General features: G+C 43.8%; 1 protein-coding gene across 2 annotated transcripts; it reads right to left on the reverse strand.

Moving 5' to 3' along the window:
• Positions 1–3728: 3728 nt before the first annotated feature.
• PYCR1 (pyrroline-5-carboxylate reductase 1) lies at positions 3729–17353 on the reverse strand. Of its 2 annotated transcripts, XR_012322046.1 has the most exons (9): positions 17185–17353; positions 12130–12254; positions 11211–11281; positions 8849–9028; positions 8473–8694; positions 7335–7427; positions 7084–7247; positions 4980–5567; positions 3729–4907 (listed from the first exon to the last, which is right to left on the reverse strand). XR_012322046.1 is itself a non-coding variant. In XM_073684218.1 (8 exons), exons 2-8 carry the CDS (start codon positions 12194–12196, stop codon positions 5405–5407), a joined length of 960 nt encoding a protein of 319 aa, XP_073540319.1. In that variant the 5' UTR covers positions 12197–12254; positions 17185–17353; the 3' UTR covers positions 3729–5404. The 2 variants fall into 2 exon arrangements, 1 of the variants encoding a protein (XP_073540319.1); XM_073684218.1 differs by having other exon boundaries at positions 3729–5567.
• Positions 17354–17793: the final 440 nt, after the last annotated feature.

The raw sequence follows: 17793 nt of genomic DNA on the forward strand, positions 1-17793 counted from the left end.
CCCCAATCCGATTAACACCAGACTACTGCGGTAAAACACTTGGGAAAAGTGGCAAAATATTTGTGCGTCACAAATTTGTGCAAAAACATTGTGATTTCTGGAGCTTCCACATCAGTTTTTGGCAGCTCTGCTGCTTTCCCTGGTTCACCAATTTATAAAAAAAAACAAAAAACATGCAGGTCCAGCAAAGTCCACAAATGGAAACCTGAAAAACATAAAAAGAGAAATAAACAAAACACTGTCCCTCGTTCCCCTTATTTTTTAATAAATCGGTGACGACGTAGTCCAGCGCTTCCCACGACGTTCCCCGATTCCATCGTTAAAAGCCTATGGAGACTTGTTCGGACTCTCCATAGGCTTTTAGAAGCTGCCACTCCCGGCTCACGCTGCACTCCGTGAGAATTGACGCTTCGTGGGACCCTTATTTTCTAATAAATTGGTAAATAAAGTACAGTGTTTAGTTTTTCTTTCTTTTTATGTTTTTCAGATTTCCATTTGTGGACTACGTCGAATTCTCTATACTACGTTTGACCTGCATGTTTTTTTTTTAATAAATTGGTGAACCAGGGGAGTGTTTATTTAAATAAAAAAAAAAGATTTAATTACTGGGTTAGTAAAGGGGGTGTCTGATAGACACCTCTCTATTGCTAACACCAGGCCTTGAGGACAGCTGTGATTTTTGACAAATCACAGCTGACATCAACCCCACACCCCATAGCCACCAAAACAGGACAATCAGAAAGAGTGAAGGCAAAGCGCCAGAGTTGGTGCATCTCATGTGATGCACCACTTCTAGGGCGGCTGCGGGCTGGTATTTTTAGGCTGGGAAGGGTCCAAAAACCATGGACCTTCCCAGCCTGATAATATCAACCCACATCTGTCTTCTTTACCTTTGGTTATCAAAAATAAGGGGAACACCACATCATATTTGTTTATTTATTGTATTAATTAAGCTGTACAATAAACTACAGGCACTAAAGGGTGCAAGTTTATAACATGTAGGGGGGTTGTGAAATTATATATCAACAGGATATCTAGTATCTAGAGTGGCTTCAGAAAGTATTCACCCCCTTTGGCATTTTCCGTGTTTTGCTACCTCACAACCTGGAATTTCACTGTTTTTTTATGGTTTCCATCAGTTCATGGAAAGAACATGCCTACAATGGTGATCATTTGGTTTTCTCTTTATTGTGAAGCAAACAACACATTTTTTTTTTTAAGGACAAAATAACTGAAAACTTCAGTGTGCATAACTATTCACCCCCTAAAGTCAGTACTTTGTAGAGCCTCCTTTTGCAGCAATTACAGCTCCAAGTCACTTTGGATAAGTCTCTATGAGCTTTCTACATCTTACCACTGGGATTTTTGCCCATTCCTCAAAGCAAAACTGCTCCAGCTCCTTCAAGTTAGACGGTTTCCTCTGGTGAACAGCAATCTACAAGTCTGACCACAGATTCTCAATTGGATTTAGGTCTGGGCTTTGACTAGGCCACTCCAAAACATTTCCAGGTTTTCCCTTAAACCACTCGAATGTTGCTTTAGCAGTATGCTTTGGGACATTGTCTTGTTGGAAGGTGAACCTCGGTCCCAGTCTCAAATTACTGACAGACTGAAACAGATTTTGCTCAAGAATATCCCTGTATTTTGCACCATCCATCTTCCCCTTGAATCAGACCATTTTTCCTGTCCCTGCTGGCAAAAACAGGTGTTCTTCGGGTGATGAGCTGTGTTGGTTTGGCGCCAGATATAGCGTTTACCTTGGTGGCCAAATAGTTCCATTTTGGTCTCATCTGACCACAGCACCTTCCTCCATACATTTGGGGAGTCCCCACATGTCTTTTGGCAAACTGAAAACAAGCCTTACAATTTGTGTAAGTAAAGGCTTTTTTCGGCCCACTCTTCCATAAAGGCCACCTCTATGGAGTGTACGTCTTATTGTGGTCGTATGGACAGACACTCCAGTCTCTACTTGGGAACTCTGCAGCTTCTTCAGGGTTACCTTTGCTCTCTGTGCTGCCTCTCTGATTAATGTCCTCCTTGCCCAAGCTGTCAGTTTTGGTGGACAGCTCTCTTTTGGTTTTTTTTTTCTTCAATTTGATTTTTCTTGTAATTAGGGCTGGAAAATTAGCGCCAGTTACAGCAGAAAATCTTCCTTGTGGCTCCATAGCAGACCCGATTGAGGTTTTTAGGACCGAGCAGTTCCGCCTCAATCCCTTCACTTCGATTGATTACCGGGGCCGGAGGAAGTGCTGTCAGTGTTTCCTATATTGTATATACAACACTTGTTTAACACCGAGTATACAACGATCAGGAAGGCAGGGATGGTAATAAACCATGTCTGCCTCTGTGTGGGACACTGGCTATGCTCACGCATATTGTGCAGCTGCTCTACTATGTAGGGACGTGGTAGAACGCGGACTGCCTAGGTGTTTATAGTATATGGATGGGCTGGAAGTAGTTAGAGGGAATATTGAGTTTTTGCTTTAGTTTTTTCTAATAACACACACAGCAGGACTTGATACCGCTGGATCCTGGTTGTTCCTGTTTGAGGGACCCCATCACACACCCTGGATCCCCTTGACTTATATGTAGTGAATATAGCATATATGTCTGATGAAGGGTTTTCACCCCAAACATTACATATTACTGTACTTATTGCAGTGTAACCAATTGATATGAAGTACTGACAATAAATCCCATTTGAAGCGCCTCCAAGTGCTTTTAGGTGAGCAGCTCCTTCACTCTGTCTACTGTTTGTCTACAGGATCTCAGTGGGTGGCTCCAGAGGAACTAGCACCCATCTCATGCTAACTCTAATTCACTGGGTGTGCCACCTATATAGTCTATGGATAGTCCAGAAGTAGTTAGAGGGAATATTGAGTCTTTGTATAAGCTTTATGTATTTGCCAATAAAGTTTAAAAACTTATTAAATGCTTAGAACTGCACTTCAGTAATTATAGAAACCTCAAACTAAAAGATCTAAAAAGACAAGCAGCAAACGAGAAAACCAACATTTGTGCAAGTCTCAAAACTTTTGGCCATGACCATACATATGACATTTAAAACTACAGATCCAGTTTATTTTACCGGCATCTACTGTTACTCTTATGTGCATGACCACCACAGACTTGAGATTGTTAGCGGATTTCACCAACTCTGCTGATAACGGTCTCACGTATTACCTGTAGGATTGCCCAACAGCCTTTCCAAAGCAGCTAGACTACCCGAACAAACGAAAAAACAAACAAAAAAAACAGTCATCACAACACGGTTCAGAGTGATGCATCAAAGGGGGGCACTACAGTTTGAATTTGGTATCTCTCCACCACCTAGGTCATAGATGTCCATGTTTAGATGCCTCCAGGTGGATACTATTAGCAAGCCTTGTAGTAGCTGCTAATGGTCTCCTCCACCCTCAGGAACTATCCCAGGACCAGTGATTAAGACTAATGCAAGTATTTCCTGCTCACTGCACCACAGCAGACTTCTCCCTATACATAGGTCACACTGAGGCTGGGTTCACACGTTTCGGGCGTGAGAGTGGTAATGTGCTGCGCCGCTTAGAACCAAAGTAGAAAACCGCACATATTCTCGCAGCAATAGCTTCCCCTGTACTTCCAGCAATTCTTGGCCACGCAGCACATTAACAGAGTTCACGGGTTCCCACCCCATGGAGGTAATCATATATATTTTGTATTTTTATACCACACAATTGAATAAATGCTACTTTCAAAAGAAGAAAAAAAAGCTTTATTGTCCTGAGAAACCATTTTGTGGGCAATATGGCTGTTGGTGTACCATAATTAATGCAAATATAAAAAAATGGGGTGGTAAATTCTGTACAGCACAATTTCTGCTTTGCCTGTATTGAAGGCAGTGCAGAAACTGTTTTTTAATGTGCTGATACACTGAAGATGGAAGGCGTTTCATAGCATTCAGCATTTCCTTTAGCCTTATGAAATGCATACAGATAATAATAAAAGTGCATGGCGGCAACAGATCAGCCAACATCAGTCTTGTTATCAGAATTGTGACAAATTAGCAGAATAAAATTAGCTAAAATAAAAAGTAATTTTCTTGAATTTGATTAAAAGAAATGGCTCTAGCAAAAAAGGACCAGGATGTCCCCTGCCAGAAAGGCAAAAGGAGACCATATACATTAGCTAGAAGTAGGCGGAGGGTAAATAACCATTGAACGAACGCTCGTCTGGCGAACAACTGTTACACTGATGCAGCCGTGCACATTTTAGCCCATGTTGGCAATAACATTTAAGGGGAACCTGTCACATTGCATACTTGCAGTCTGATTTCTGGACACTACAGTTTAGAGGAGACGCTGAGCAGAATCATATAAAAAAAGACATCGAAAAACTGGAGCAAGTTCAGAGAAGAACTACCGGGATGGCGAGCGGACTGCAAACTATGTCCTACAAGGAACGGTTAAAGGAGCTGGGAAGGTTTAGCTTGCAAAAAAAGAGGCTGCGAGGAGACTTAATAGCTGTCTACTAATATCTGAAGGATATCATAGTGTAGAGGGATCATTCTTATTCTCGTTTGCACATGGGAACACGAGAAGCAATGGGATGAAACTGAAAGGGAGGAGATACAGATTACATATTAGAAAAAACTTTTTGACAGTGAGGGTGATCAATGAGTGGAACAGGCTGCCACGAGAGGGGGTGAGTTCTCCTTCAATGGAAGTCTTCAGAGGCTGGACAGACATCTGTCTGAGATGGTTTAGTAAATCCTGCATTGAGCAGGGGGTTGGACATGATGACCCAGAAGGTCCCCTCCAAATCTAACATTCTATGATATATAGGATTGTAGGAAAAGATTCAGTATAACTTGTTTTTTATTCACTGATATCCCTAAAAAAAAAATGTATACATGAGTCCAGTGGGTAGTCCTATTAGTGATTGTGCATGCAGAGATAGCTGTCAGTCATACAGGGAAGACTGTCAATCACTAATGGGACCACCCACTAGACTCCTGTATACAAACACCAGGGATTTTAATGAGTGAAATGCTCAGTTTCCTGAAACTTTTCCAACAAAAATGTATATCAGTCTGATCAGCTTCTCCTACTGTATAACATCCAGCCTGCAGATCAGATGCCATTTACAACATGACAGGTTCCCATTAAACTGCCCATACACGTTCAATGACTATGGGCAAAGGGCGAATAATCTTTCTGGCAATATTATTGTACAGAAAATTCTTTCATTGGCTAGGATCTATTAAATAAAAAAATTCCACATGATGACTGGGGATCACAGGGCAAACAATCCTTTTGGTTGAAAACATCCATTTTGATCACCTTTAGACCAATCTGTATGGCCACCTTAACACTCTTTGACGCCATCTTAGTCTATGGCTTTGGTTGATCTGGATTTTTGGAATTACTCAGAACTTCTTTACTCCTGGTGTTTTATTGTTGAAGAGACTGACTTTTATTCCTGAAGATGCAGTGGAAACTGATGGCGACTCCTGCTGCACTTTGCTTAGAGTTGTCTTTTTGATGGCAGCTGCAGGGATTTTTTCCTGGTCTGCATAATGCTGGAGCTCCCTGTGATGTACAAGACAGAAGAGGTTAAAGAGGCCTTTGTGGAATAGAAAAAGGGTCTGCTGCTATTTTATTTTTTATCAGTGGTCATAATCATGGTTACCTAAGGTCCTGCAACTCCTGCACATGAGGAAAGAGACATAGCAAATCAGAAAAACCATACTACATTTCTAATTGGAGATATTTGCTAATATTATTATTTTTACACCTACTACATATTCGGATAGGATTTTGGAGGTGGGAATACCCCTTTAAAGTCCTGCATAGAACTTTATGAGCACCAACTGTCATGTCTCTGTAATAGGAAACTGTATTTTCATGGAAGATAGATATTACCAGTGAAATGAGAATCAAAGATCAGTCATGGAGGAGAAGGAAGCGGATTTAACTAATAAAGATATATTACAAAGTTTCTAATTTCCACGTGAATGAATAATGAAAAAAATCTAAAATAAAATAAAGCAAGTTACTCTATAAATAGGCTTGCGCTGCAGTTCTCTGCACAGTGGGTGGCTGAACACCATGTAGGGAAAAATCTAGCAATATGCCTTCACTTTACAAGATAGAAATACCCTTATCACAAAGTTCCAAAAAGACTAACATACTCCGTTGGCTTATGATTGGCACTGCCAGCTTTACTACTGTTGCCATCAAACCTGGCAGGACCTGCTCTCACTGCTGTTTAGAGGGGCGTTCAAACTTTGCAAATACATTAAAGAGGTTGTCGGGCTTAGGGTACAAGTCTGCGGTCACTCTCTGCAGCCACGCACTGTGAGGATTCCCCGATGCCGGAAGCGTGCTCACAAGTATGTGATTTGCATAATGTGGTCACGTGCCGACTAGACAATACAAATGTATTGAGCGAGGCCGAACAAGTCTAGTTAGAATGTGTCTGCAAGTATGCAAATACTGCTCTCAGCACCGGGGAATCCTCACAGCTCGCGCACTGCATAGAGTGACTGCAGACTTCTTGTACCCCAAGGCAGGACAAAACCTTTAACATCTACGATCACTTCAAACTAAACCATCTACTTATAGCTGCGCAACAGTGCCATCAAGTGGCTCAGGTTGGGCATATGGATAGGGGCTGTACTGCAGACAGCTTCTCTAATGTTAGCAACTATTCTAAGACTGTTCAGGGTTCTCATATAAAAGTTTTGATTCTACAATCAGTTTTCTGGCCTACAACTGCTTGAAATTTTGAGCAACTTCTATTTATGACTTTTGGCTGGTTTTATGCCAGTCCCACCAACTTTTGGGAAAAATGGTCAGAGCTTAGCCAAAAGAGGGCACAATCAACAAATTCATGATAAATTACGTCAAAAACATGGCAGACGTACTCCAGACAATGACTGGAGAACATTTCTTCCAGTAGCACACAACAGCTGAAACATACACAAAACTCCTTAAGAGGCGCAGCTTAATAAATTTGGCCCATTTTACTCCAGTGAATGCAAAAATCATACTAGTATGCCAGCATATAATACAATTATCTTCACATTGATGGCTGAACGCTTACCTGGTTCTGATGCAAGATGCTTCCACAGCATTAATGAGAAGAGAACGGAATCCACCGCTCTCCAAAAAGTGCAGAGCATGAATGGTAGCGCCCCCTGGTGAGCACACATTGTCCTTCAACTGTCCTGGATGCTGCTCTGATTCTAAGAGCATTTTTGCTGCTCCCTAATTAAGAGGAAATAACTAATAAATTTACCTTTATTATAAAAGTGGTTGAACAAGTAAAGGCAGAGGACAGAGGGCACGACTTACCAGCATGGCCTGAGCTCCTAGACGAACTGCGAGCCGCCTGGGAAGGCCCATCTTTACCCCTCCATCTGCAAGTGCATCCAGAGCCGTGAAGGCCTGAAGTAAAGCAAATCTTCTGTGAAAATTCAATCGTTACAGACAACAGTCCAAGGTCTCCACTTTTTTTGTGCAATTTTTGAAGCCCAACTGTAGGGCAAGCTAGCCACATACTCCAACTGATGTGACCATTAACCTATATTTCACAGGGTTCCTTGATTTGACAGGCAGATGAAAGGCTACGTGCACACAGAGTTTGTCCATCATGTGTAATTAGATATTGGTGGGTAAATAATGCATGTAATCTTTCCAAGCTAATATTCAACACTCACACATCCACATTGTAGTCATTTCCAAGTAATAAAAAATTACATAAGTGAATAGGGCTTAACATTAGATATTTATACATGACAATTTATGTATCAGACTTTAAATCAAGAAAACAAAAACACAAAGAAAGAGGAAAAAGGAATACTATATGTGATATCATACATAAGACCTATAAGTAATGCAATAACTCGATACATACTATTATTGCATTACAGTGGTCAGCGGGGGCTCAGGCCTGATATCCTGTCCTGGGAAGAGGCTTAGGAGACCACCCAGCGTGGGAGATTACCCACCCGAAATAAAACAAAAACTGGCCATTATCTATTAGATTTATACAATGATACCATAAAGGTTCCACTCTCCTCTTTTGCTCCAACTGGATCCCGATTCTGTCCAGCAGCAGGACATATAGGATGCACAAGCCCAGAAGCAAGAAGGGCATGTAGGAGTCTGGTCTATGGCTTGTAGTGGAGCACTTGAATGAGCCAGTGGCTATTGAAAACATGCAATTGTCCTGGGGAAACTCAGTAAAAAGAACAATGGTATGGGGGGGGGCCAAAGTCAATTTTGCACAGGGATCATTTAGCCTAAAGCCGACCCTGAATATAATTCTTAGATAAACTATTTAAGCAGCTGCTTGACACCCCTGGCATTGCTTGTCTTAAGGAACCCATTTCTTTCTTGTGGCACTGCATGACAAAGTCGGCCATGCCCCATAAACACTAAATTGTGACCTGTAGTACGGGATAAGACATCTGGACAGTTGTGCACTTACATAAGCAGGCCCACTTCCACTCAGTCCTGTAACAGCATCAATCAGGTCCTCCTCCACCTCGGTACAAAAGCCCACACTCTGCATCAACTGTTCAAGAAGTTTCCCATCCTCCAACTCTGCGTGGGTCCCCGTGGCGTACACTGTGGCCCCTTCTCTTACAATCACAGGAGTATTGGTCATGCAGCGCATCACTCTGGGTGCTGGGTGGAAGGCGCTCAGTTTCTGTAAAGTTGCAAAAAGACCAACAGGGGATGAAATGGGAAACGGAGAACTTTGGTTACAAGGATTTAGGAATATGGGGGAAAATAGTAGATGTCAGTAAAACACACACACACACGTCACAGACTACATGTAGTATAGGGCACATCGATGTTACCTTCTCTATAGTGCTGATAGTGACACCGGCCGCGCAGGACACAACCATATGACGATCCTCAATGTCAGAGCCAATCTCATCCAGCACAAAGGGAATGATGGGGGGTTTCACAGCCAGGAAGAGGACATCGCTGTTCTTCACTGTGTCTTTATTACTAGTGGTAAAATTTATACCAATTTTCTGAAAATGCAAAAAAGGTACATTAATATCTTACAACAATTTATGGTGTAACCCACCATGCAAAAAAATTCTCACTTCCATGTGTCACCATCTGAGCATGAACCGTAGACCGGCCGCGGGCTCCCGACAGCCTTATAGGGATATACGAGGCTGCCAAGTTCGGGTCAGAAGACCCGCGGGCAGTCCAAGCGTCACCATCTGTGCTCGGACTGTGACCCATAAATGTGTGAAGGCAGCATTAGCCGGGGGCCACACACATACAGTGCTCTCTGCTGAGCAATGACGTGCGGTTTCTAACAAAATCTATGAAAAACATTAACTGGAACCCCAACAGAGCCATTCACTGCAAAGAAGCGGGCGGGGTCACTATCTGCCCTCATCATAGCAGTATTATTCTTTTTAAGGTTTGCACAAAACAAAAAAAAAAGTTTCAATTTACCCCTAGTCAACAGTGCATATTTGGCTAGGGAGTAATTGATTAAGTGAAAAAACAATTATAGATTGATGGAGACCCCGTTTTAGCACATATATTAAATTCTGGGACATAAAGCTCACTCCATGTGGTATGTAATATAATGAGTGGTGATGTGTCATATGAGTCATGGCTCTTTATGGAGGTCTGACCACAGATGACTGCGGCTTCCAGACAGTCGTGTTATCTATTTGGTTTACTGCACCAATAAATATGGATCAGCTAGGAGATATAACTGATAAACTCCAGACGGGTTAAGTAAAAGTTCAGTAAACACAATGTCACATACACATTACATGGAAATGAGCGGAACCCATCCCGAGACCTGAAGATCGCAGCACCGCATCTAATGTTCACCAGTTATGCTGCAACATAATGCGAGCGAAGTCAGGAGACCCATTAGATATCAATCACAGACCCCATCCATAAATGACCACAATGTAAGGCGTGTGCTATCTTACTTGCGTCCGGTCTTGTCTTTTTACATCAAAATTGCAAATTTTTCGGTTTTGTGACTGGTCTGATCTAATATTGCTGTGTAGTCCTAGCTTACAAAAATAATATTTGCCACAATTCTAAAAATATACCCTCCTAATTAATGGTTGTAGTCAGCAGTGTCTGAAATAGCAGGACCTCTCTGCCAACATAGCGCTCATCCACAAGTGTACTCAGGATTGTAATTCTCATACACCTCAGCCCACAAGGTGGGCGATCAAAATGCGTTACCAGGCTTAGAAGAAAAAAAGGGTTTACAAACAGCGCCACCATTGACAGTGTGCGGTTTCCAGTATTGCAGCTTATCAGCACTCGGGTGAATGGTTCTCATCTGCTGACCAGAGCCACCTCCCTCACCCACCCAATTCTGAGGTCAGGACATCCCTTTAATGCTGCACAGACACAGGGAACCAAGTGCATTCTGTCAGATGACCCTTTTGCCCCTGCACTCACCTTTGGTGCCAACTCTGCTCCAGCGTCTGGTCTCCCGGGACTCACCTGTTGTTATGTTACATGAGCCCTGCAGCCACTTCACTCTCACAAAACCGACCACCTCCTCTGACTAACCTGACACCCGGAAGGAGCGAGAACTGCTGCTGCTCTCTGATTTCCTCCAGACGACAGTTTTGTCCCAAGGAAGTGGGAGAGATGCGGTCTATTAGTGAACCCTAGTAGACCCCGCGCTGTTATTATTTTCCTTGGGGGAGAATGGTAATTGGGAAGGGGTGGTCTCAGTAGCGGACAACCCCTTTAACATTAGTTATTTCACTAATAATTCTAATACATTTTCTTCAGGAATGTACAGTGGTGTGAACAAGTGTTTCCCCATTCTTTTCACCCTTAATAATAAAGACCTTCATTTAAAAACTGCATTTTGTGTTTTCTTGTGTTATCTTTGTCCAATATTTACATCTGTTGTGTGATCTGAAACAGTTAAGTGTGAGAAACATGCAAAAGAATAAGAAGTCAGGAAGGGGGTAGATACTTTTTCATACCACTGTATACTGGAATCAGTGAAAGACTTACACACAGAGCTGTCATTGACTAGAATGATGTCTGCTGCCTTCTGCAGACTCGGGCCAGTCTCCTCCATGTGTCAGATGCCAATCAGTAAAGTGCAGCTATACGGTTCTCTATTAGACTAGTATCTGGTTCACTCTCCTCTATATTATCCTTATTGTCAGCTCTACAGAAGATCAGCAGAATGTTTCTCACCCTCAGTCCAGACACGGTGGGCAGATCAGTATCCGGGGAGCTTGCAGTGATCTTGTGTGCTGCCAACACCCCTGGAACAAGAGAAATCATCCTCACAACTGGGTAAAATTACAGCACTATGACCCAGAACGCACAGATACATGCAAGTGTATAATAGCCGGTACTTATAAGAGGTGACGTTTATTAAACACCTTAACCCCCCAGGATGTAATTGTAATTATACAATGGAGGATGCGGATGTATGGAGCCGGTCCCAGGAACAGAGCCCGTCCCTTAAAGGGTAGGTGTAGGATGTACTAAACATGCCCATAACAGCGTAAAATGGTACCAATAAAGAAAATACAGCTTGGCATGAAAACAAAACAAGTCCTCACACAGGGCCACTGATGGCCATACAGAGTAGTATAGAGCGGATGTGTGCACCAGTCCGAGAGCATAGTGTAGACTCGAGCAATGGATCCACCGAGATATTAATGTGTGCTCTAGCCATAGAGCGTAGTCCAGAGCAGTGGAGCCCCTTACCCATAGAGCGTAGTCCAGAGCAGTGGAGCCCCCTAGCCATAGAGCGTAGTCCAGAGCAGTGGAGCCCCCTAGCCATAGAGCGTAGTCCAGAGCAGTGGAGCCCCCTAGCCATAGAGCGTAGTCCAGAGCAGTGGAGCCCCCTAGCCATAGAGCGTAGTCCAGAGCAGTGGAGCCCCCTAGCCATAGAGCGTAGTCCAGAGCAGTGGAGCCCCCTAGCCATAGAGCGTAGTCCAGAGCAGTGGAGCCCCCTAGCCATAGAGCGTAGTCCAGAGCAGTGGAGCATATTGTAATTTTACAGTGATAATAAGTAAATATATCTACCAATATATGTGTAGACACAGAATGCCATGCAGATATATCGCAACCTCAGAAAATACATGAATTCTGTATAATGTACCTGCTGCAGTGAAGCCCCTGACTAGGGCATAGGTCAGCTGTCCTGCGCCGATGAACCCCACACTCATGATGATCCTTGGTACGATCAATACAGTGGTCACAAAGCCAACGAGTACAGATCAGACCCTGCAATGTAGACATGTAATATGTGCTTAGTACAGTCATTCAGCAGCTATATATATATATATATATATATATACACACACACACACAGTACAGACCAAACGTTTGGACACACCTCATTTAGAGATTTTTCTGTATTTTCATGACTATGAAAATTGTACATTCACACTGAAGGCATCAAAACTATGAATTAACACATGTGGAATTATATACTTAACAAAAAAGTGTGAAACAACTGAAAATATGTCTTATATTCTAGGTTCTTCAAAGTAGCCACCTTTTGCTTTGATGACTGCTTTGCACACTCTTGGCATTCTCTTGATGAGGTTCAAGAGGTAGTCACCGGAAATGGTCTTCCAACAATCTTGAAGGAGTTCCCAGAGATGCTTAGCTCTTGTTGGCCCTTTTGCCTTCACTCTGTGGTCCAGCTCACCCCAAACCATCTCGATTGGGTTCAGGTCTGGTGACTGTGGAGGCCAGGTCATCTGGCGTAGCACCCCATCACTCTCCTTCTTGGTCAAATAGCCCTTACACAGCCTGGAGGTGTGTTTGGGGTCATTGTCCTGTTGAAAAATAAATGATGGTCCAACTAAACGCAAACCGGATGGAATAGCATGCCGCTGCAAGATGCTGTGGTAGCCATGCTGGTTCAGTATGCCTTCAATTTTGAATAAATACCCAACAGTGTCACCAGCAAAGCACCCCCACACCATCACACCTCCTCCTCCATGCTTCACGGTGGGAACCAGGCATGTAGAGTCCATCCGTTCACCTTTTCTGCGTCGCACAAAGACACGGTGGTTGGAACTAAAGATCTCAAATTTGGACTCATCAGACCAAAGCACAGATTTCCACTGGTCTAATGTCCATTGCTTGTGTTCTTTAGCCCAAACAAGTCTCTTCTGCTTGTTCCCTGTCCTTAGCAGTGGTTTCCTAGCAGCTATTTTACCATGAAGGCCTGCTGCACAAAGTCTCCTTTTAACAGTTGTTGTAGAGATGTGTCTGCTGCTAGAACTCTGTGTGGCATTGACCTGGTGTCTAATCTGAGCTGCTGTTAACCTGCGATTTCTGAGGCTGGTGACTCGGATAAACTTATCCTCAGAAGCAGAGGTGACTCTTGGTCTTCCTTTCCTGGGGCGGTCCTCATGTGAGCCAGTTTCTTTGTAGCGCTCGATGGTTTTTGCTACTGCACTTGGGGATAGTTTCAAAGTTTTCCCAATTTTTCGGACTGACTGACCTTCATTTCTTAAAGTAATGATGCCACTAGTTTTTCTTTACTTGGCAGCTTTTTTCTTGCCATAATACAAATTCTAACAGTCTATTCAGTAGGACTATCAGCTGTGTATCCACCAGACTTCTGCACAACACAACTGATGGTCCCAACCCCATTTATAAGGCAAGAAATCCCACTTATTAAACCTGACAGGGCACACCTGTGAAGTGAAAACCATTTCCGGTGACTACCTCTTGAAGCTCATCAAGAGAATGCTAAGAGTGTGCAAAGCAGTCATCAAAGCAAAAGGTGGCTACTTTGAAGAACCTAGAATATAAGACATATTTTCAGTTGTTTCACACTTTTTTGTTAAGTATATAATTCCACATGTGTTAATTCATAGTTTTGATGCCTTCAGTGTGAATGTACAATTTTCATATTCATGAAAATGCAGAAAAATCTTTAAATGAGAAGGTTTGTCCAAACTTTTGGTCTGTACTGTATATATATATATATTGCAATGGAAACAGCAGACAGCAATTTACTGGCAAGTGCAAGTGAGGTCACTGATCTAAATGAGGGTTTGTGAGGTTATTTGCCAGCAGAGAGCAATGCTGAGAAGCCTCCTGTCACTGGGAATATACTTAGTGCATAAAGGCAACAGCCACGTCACAGGCAATATGCCATGGCAGAAATACACTGTAGAGAGGAGCCCATAGGACAAGACCACTGCGCACCTAAAACACGGCCTGCAGTCCACACCGCTCTTGATGCCTTATTTTTGATCCATTTTTATCAGTCATAAGATTCTTAGTCTTAGTATTTCTCTATTTTTAATAAATAATTTAATTTTGCTTTAAAAACTTTAAGGCTATGTGCCCAAATGCAGAAATGCTCCGGATTTTTTCCTGAGCGTTTCTACATGTCCCCTGGCAGAAAAAAACACATGCGGATTGTACATGCGGATTGTACATGCGGATTGTACATGCGTTTTCCTGCCAGGGACATGCGGATGTGAAGCGTTCTTCACATGCATTTCTGCATGCGGGTTGACAAGCGATTTTAGCATCACTTGGAAAGTGCTTGACAACTTGGTCACACTATATAAATCCATGCAACCGACATGGATTTATATAGTGTGACCGAAAGAATGGTAAAAAATAAATATTAAACTTACCTTCTGATGGCCCCCGGTCTCCATAGCGATCCGTCCTGGCTTCCCGGCGGCTCGCGGTGGTCTAAAAGGACCTGTGGTGACGTCATTTAGTCATGTGACAGGTCACGCGACCGCCGACGTCAGTGGTCGCGTGACCCGTCACATGACTAAATGACGTCATGGCAAGTCCTTTTTAGACCAGGACGGATCGCTGTGGAGACCGGGGGCCATCAGAAGGTAAGTATAATGTTTATTTTTTATTTTATTCTTTTTTTTTTACAGGTTCTACGGTACCCGGGACCAGAGGAGAGTCTCCTCTTCTCCAAACCCTGGTACCATCCGCACATTGAAACGCATGATATCCGCATTTGTAGATGCAGTGATGCGGATGTCATGCGGTCCAATGCAAGCCAATGGCGGTGAAAATGCCGCGATTTCGCAAAATAATTGGTAGTGCTGCGGATTTTTCCGCAATGATAATCTGCAGCGGAAATTTCCGCAGCATGTGCACAGCACATGCGGATTATCATTGGGGAACATTGCAGGCCTTCTACCAAACGTTTTTTAAGCATTTCTGCAGCAGGTTAGTAACCCCATATCTGCACTGTAATAGTGGTTTTCTGGTGACAGGTTCTATTTAAGAACTAAATTCAACGTAAAGAAGAACATGGAGTCCTGGAAGTGATGATATGGCCCCCACAGTGCCCTAATCTCAACATCATGATAGGGTATTCCCATCTCCAATACTCTATCCCAATATGTAGTAGGTATTAGAATAATAATATTAACAAAAGCCTCCAATTAGAAATGTAGTATAGTCCTTCTGATTTGCTATGTCTCTTTCCTCATGTGTAGGCATTGCAGGACCTTAGGTATCCATGGTTATAACCACTGCTATAGTGACAGTTAGCTAGCTGTTAGTGGTCATAACCATGGATACCTAAGGTCCTGCGATGCCCGCACATGAGGAAAGAGACACAGCGAATTAGAAGAACTATACTACATTTCTAATTGGAAGTATTTACTAACATTAATTATTATTACACCTACTACATATTGGGATATGGTATTGGAGATGGGAATACCCCTTTAAGCCTGTGTGGGATTACATGAAGAGATACAAGTATTTGTACAAGCCTACATCCACAGAAGATCTGTGTTAGTTCTCCCAGATGTTTGGAACAACCTCCCTGCTGAGTTCCTATAAAAACTGTGTGCAAGTCTACCAGAAGAAGTAGTGGTGTTCCGAAGACAAAGCGTGGTCACACCAAATATTAATGGGATTTAGATTTTTCTTTTGTTCGCTCATTTTGTTAAGAAATATATAAACTAATGACACTTTTATTTGTGAAAGCATTCTTACTTTGCAGCATTTTGCCTGCCTAAAACGTTTGCACAGTTGTGTAATTCGTGGCTGTACAAGACACTGTGCCATTAGTGGGCATACCATTATTAAGAAAAATGGAGACCATGGGAGGCCAAGATGCTTTCTAGGTGCGATGTTGGATCACTTTGGAAGAGGTGAGAAATGGCAATTAGGGCTCGCTCACATGAGTGAGTAAATCGGACAAGTGCTACCTGATAGAAGTTTGCATAGCACTCGGACCAGTGTTATACTATAGGGTAGTGCAGATCTGTGTTTTGCAATGCCGAGTCGGCATGAGAAAAAAAACATTTGCCACATGCTGAGAGTACATCTGATGATCGGATCGTAGTCGCCCATTCAAATCTATGGGTGTGAGTGAAAAATCTGACTGCACTCAGATATAATCTGAGTGCAGTCCGATGTACTCGCACAGAGACAATGGAGAAATTTTGTTCTCCATCTTCTCCGCACCTGTGCGGTGATTCATAGGAGAGAATCGGATCACACTAAGGTGACACTCGGATCAAATTGTGGCAGAGTACTGTCAGAATGTCATTAGCATAATCAGCCCAATTCTCTCGCACAAGAGGATATTCACTCATGTGCCCCCGGCCTTAATCAGAGCTGGGGAAGCGGCAGCCACCCCGTCCCCAGCAGAAGACCCGGCATGTCTGCTGGGCGTTATCCCCAGTCCGGCAGAGCTCAGGCCGCAGTGACACGCAGGTCGTCCATACATCCGTCCTTGCCTTTCCTACCATTAGTTGTAGACTATGGCCACGCGGAGCCTTCGCACTGTGCCCTATTAGTCCAGCACCCGGGTCACAAGTGGGGGGCTGCTGTGCCAGTCTTACACCGTGGCTAGGAGGTCACATGCCACCTGCAACCATGTGCCCATCAGAGGTGGCCCCAGCTCTATAATCAGCTGTCTGGTAGTCCTACTACAGGATGATAGGGAGAACCACAAGTCTCAGCCAGTTAGAGGTGCCCGGATTTAGCACCAGAGGATAACACTATATGAAATGACAACTCTGCATTCTGCACCGGTCAGGGCCTGCTGGGAGATGTAGTTCCCCCACCGGTTGCAGCCCTGACTAGGTGCAGTAAGAATGATGCAATCCATCATCACTGAAATCACAGTGACGTGTCTGATGTAACTCCATGACACGTGTCGTCCCAGCGCCCCCTTCCTGTCCTTTACCTCCGCTCTGGCTTCTCCTCTTGCCTTCGCCGTCAGCTGCACGTCGTCCTCCTCTTCCTTCGCGGCTTCGCACACTTTGCAGGACACAATACCGGTACCGAGTTACCGGGTGTCAGCGAAAGCCCCGCCCTCAATGCTAGATTATTCATGCCACGCCCTTTTAGTGTTTCTCCATAGGAAGCCTTCGCAGCCACGCCCACTGTATTATTGCCCAGGCACCGCCCTCATGCCGCATGGCTTAGATCAAATCGACACGCCCCTTTATCGAATGCCACCAATAACAGCCGTTCTAGCAAGCCCCGCCCATTTCCCTAAAGAGCCAGTGACAGCCTGTGTAGCTGTAGGGGGCGGTATGGGGATGAATGGCTGTGCTGGCTCCCTGTGAGGAGTGAACATGTGATGCCGCCCCTGCTGGTTGTCACTGTCAGCAGCCCCGGACCACCTCTTATACAGTGTGAGAAGCCTCCAGTCACCTCTGGCTGCACCTCGTCATTAGGGCGCTGTGCCCAGGTCAGGGACTTCTGGTTAAAGGGGTTGTCCAGCTAGAAGCAAGCCTATGACAACTTATAGATAGCAGGGAGTCCGCCTGCTGGGCCCGCACCGATCAGC

Source organism: Phyllobates terribilis, unplaced genomic scaffold (assembly GCF_046119375.1).
Source record: "Phyllobates terribilis strain yellow unplaced genomic scaffold, ASM4611937v1 Scaffold_5__5_contigs__length_657084704, whole genome shotgun sequence".
In the NCBI taxonomy this organism is placed as follows: Eukaryota; Metazoa; Chordata; class Amphibia; order Anura; family Dendrobatidae; genus Phyllobates; species Phyllobates terribilis.

Bases quoted from the DNA above. Each gene is read 5' to 3' on its own strand.
- PYCR1 (XM_073684218.1), bottom strand. From the start codon at position 12,196: ATGAGTGTGGGGTTCATCGGCGCAGGACAGCTGACCTATGCCCTAGTC. The intron at 11,282-12,129 runs GTACATTATACA...CTCTTGTTCCAG, and splicing joins CAGGGGCTTCACTGCAGCAG to GGGTGTTGGCAGCACACAAG. The intron at 7,428-8,472 runs GTAAGTGCACAA...GCTTTACTTCAG, and splicing joins GTGGAAGTGGGCCTGCTTAT to GCCTTCACGGCTCTGGATGC.